Source organism: Echinops telfairi, unplaced genomic scaffold, assembly GCF_000313985.2.
Source record: "Echinops telfairi isolate 266 unplaced genomic scaffold, ASM31398v2 ScPeMD7_7467;HRSCAF=8505_1, whole genome shotgun sequence".
NCBI classification, from domain to species: domain Eukaryota; kingdom Metazoa; phylum Chordata; class Mammalia; order Afrosoricida; family Tenrecidae; genus Echinops; species Echinops telfairi.
In genome coordinates, this window is record NW_022111368.1 from 28,968,080 (window position 1) to 28,971,406 (window position 3,327).

At 55.2% G+C, this 3,327-nt stretch overlaps 1 protein-coding gene across 1 annotated transcript in view; it reads right to left on the reverse strand.

Moving 5' to 3' along the window:
* The window catches only part of MAL (mal, T cell differentiation protein), a 26,923-nt gene extending 25,508 nt beyond the window's left edge, over positions 1–1,415 (reverse strand). The window contains exon 1 of the mRNA XM_004704368.2: positions 1,288–1,415. Coding sequence (XP_004704425.1) covers positions 1,288–1,380 — 93 coding nt within the window. The 5' untranslated portion in view covers positions 1,381–1,415. The remainder of the gene's footprint in view (positions 1–1,287) is intronic.
* Positions 1,416–3,327: the final 1,912 nt, after the last annotated feature.

Below are 3,327 nucleotides of genomic sequence, written 5' to 3' on the forward strand. Positions count from 1 at the left end.
GTCGCTGTTGGGGTGGGGGGTGGGCTGACTTCCTGGCTGACCTTAGGCCAGCTCTTGCCCACTGTGGACCTGGGTGTTCTTCTGGTAGGGCAAGACTGTGCTTGCCAAGTTTCTTCCAGATAGTATATCCTTGACTCTGGCTGACCTCAAGATGTGGTTGCTCCACAGAGACCAAGTTTGGGCTCCCCTCTGAACCCAAGTTTCATGACACCTAGGCTGTCAGACAGCCCTTCTCCAACCCCACCAGGGGTGGGCCCTGATGCAGCCACAGCCCACTGCCTCCCTTCAGACAACGAGCTGGCCCCCAGTCTTCAACCAGGCAAGTTCTGACATCTTTCCCAATCAATTCTTGGGGTGCCAGGGGAAGGAGTCCTTGTCGCTGCAACTACCCCACCCACAGAATAACAAGCACCCTCATCTGTGGAAAGGACCAGTGCCCTAGGGAGCTAAGGCTGAAGGAGTCTGAGACAAAGCCCCCCCCCCCCATGCACAAAAGGAGCACTCTACCAGGAGTCCACAGTAGGAAGCAGTTACAGGTGGGGACTTTGGGGTTCCTGCACAGACCGGAAAAAACACAGGCGCCAAAGCCTTTCCACAGCTCAAGGTCAGCTGGGGCAGCCAGGCCCTCTCTCGACAGGCTCCCCATCTCCTTCCTCCCCACTTCCACACCGGGCTGAATAACTACAGAGGGGCAAACAACACCTCTGATTTATCATTCCCAAATCAAATTAGTCACTGGCATGTTTCCTAGCTAGCAACTTGAAGAAGACTCGAAGAGAAACCATCGGCTTCAGCTCTTCCTAGGACACCCACCCACGGTCCCCAAACCGTGGGTTTCTTTGGCCAAGTTTTTTTAAAATCCCAAGATCATCTCCAAGGGAAAGCCAGGCTCTCCAGACACCCCACAACCCAGACCTTATCTCCACCATGGCCCGCGCAGAGATGAACTTGCCCCGCATGCGCGTGCGGAACAGGGTCACGGGTGCGGCTTTGGGGACCTGCGCATAACAAGTGGACCCTCACCTGTCTCCAGTACCCGACCCAGATTTCGCTTTAGAGTTCTCACCCAATTCCTGGGGTGGCTTCCTTCTTTTTCCTGGGTCTAGAAGGAGCTCAAGGCCCCAAGGAGGGGGTGTTCCAAACCGAGCCCTTGACCCCCCAGCCCGTATTCCCATGTTCTGTCCAGAGCAGCGGGGCAGCGCCGCAGGCTCCGCGGCCAGGCGGAGACGCCCCGCCGAGTCCCCGTGCCCCTTCCCCCGATCCCGGCGCAGGCCGCGAACCACTCACAAACTCGAAGATGAAGAGCAGGTCGGGGAAGGTGGTGAGGACCGCGAAGCCGCTGGGCAAGCTGCTGCCGCCGGTCGCCGCTGCGGGGGCCATGCCGGCGCGTCAGCTTCGGGACTGGACGCGCGCTACTGGGGCCGGCTCCGCGCTAACCGCTCTCCTGCTCAGCGGAGCCCAATGACTGGGGCGCCCCCGCGCGCGCAGTTAAGAGCGTGGGAGCCCCAGCCCCGCCCTCCCCTCCCCTTTTCCTTCGCCCCTCCCGTCCTAGTTAGCAGGGCGTGACCCCCAGGGGTGGGGGGCAGGCGCCAGAGTTGGGGATCCGCCTAGAACCTCTTGGAGGGGGCCTACCCAGAAAGTAGGGGACCTATCCCTTCTCCAGGTCCCCTCTCCTGCAGAGGGCCAGGCAAAGTCCCCTTACCTAAGGAATCCCCACGGCTTTTGCATCCTGGCAGGGGATCACCACCCTTTCAGAATAATGAGCATTCATAACGGGGCCCCACTGGCGCCCCTCGGGTCACCGGTCCTTGAACTGTTCGTCAATTGGGTCTCTTCGTCATACTTGGGTTGGGTTAATGGGCACTTCATCTGCGCCCAGGCGCCTGGAGCGACGCGTGGCAGGCAGAGTCTGACTCCAAAGGACAGCGCTGAGACCTGTCATGGCCACTGACCCCTTCTCAATCCAGAGACCCGCTCTGAGAGGCTTGGATGCACATCCATTGCTGGTGGGATTGCAGAATGGTACGTCCACTGTGGAGAGCGGTGTGGCGCTTCCTCAAATAAATGTGAATAGAAACACCGCATGATCCTGCCATCTCTCTATTTGGTATATACTCTACTAAATCAAGAACAAAACATGAATAGACATATGCATGCCCCCCACGCTTACCGAAGCAATTTCTATAATAGCAGAAAGATGGAAACGACCAAAAACCCCACCTGAGTGGGATGGATGAATAAACCCCGGTCCAGATAATGGGATGGCATGCACCCCTGAGAAACTGATGAGACGGCAAACACCTCATGACGGGGACACAATGGGAAGGCCTGATGATCAGTAAAGTTAGCCAATCTCATAAAGAGAAGTGTTTCGTGGAACCATTATTATAAACCTGGCGGGGCAGGCGGGGGGGCAGGGGGAGACAGGAAAAAGTGTTTTCACACCAAAGGAAAAGATTTTGTAGATGATGAAGACTGTGATGAGACTGGGAGTTTGGGGAGAGGGAGAGGAAGGGGGAGGGCAGCAAGGGAAGACAGGAAGGTACAGGTGAGAACAAAGAAGGAGGAGGAGGAGGGGAAGAAGGAAGAAGCACATAGGTGGGGTTTTACTGGGCTCCCATCGTTCTTCTGATGAGAAAAGCTAGGCAACTCCATCCAGAGTGCATTTTCCTTTGCATGTGTTGTATTCCACAAGCAAAAGGGGAAAGCAACAAGAAGGAAAGATTTAAATAAGTAAATGTCATTGAAAAGAAGCAAGAAGAGTCACAGCCTTAACAGTGCTCCAGTGTCCTCCCCATCAGACCCAGACACTGGTCCCAGTGGTTGTAAAGGAGGAAAAGTAAGCTTGACACTGACCTCCCACGAGCTTGTTTCCAACAAACAAGCCAAGCAAGCGATGAGTGCTCTTCAAGTCTGTGTTGTGGGAAGGGGACTTGGGAGGAGGAAAAGGTTGGGGAAAAGGTTAAGTAGATGCCCCAGGCTGCACAGCAGCTGATCGGTGGAGCTTGAACTTGCATCTGAGTGCCACTGTGCTGATAAGTGCAAGTACTGATTAAGACACCGTTAGAGATGGGTAATTGCTACTCCAATGTTGAGTTGGGTTGCTAACCAAAAGGTCAGCAGTTTGAAACCACCAGACGCTCTGAGGGAGAACAATGAGGCTTTCTACTCTGCTAAGAGTTACAGCCTTAGAAATTCACAGAATGCTTCCACCTGCCCTCCAGAGTCCCTGTGAGTCAGCACGACTCCGTGGCAGTGAGTTTGATTTGGAGTTTGGTGCTGACCTGCACCTCCCAAAGCCAGTCTTCAAGCTCATCTCTGCTTGTG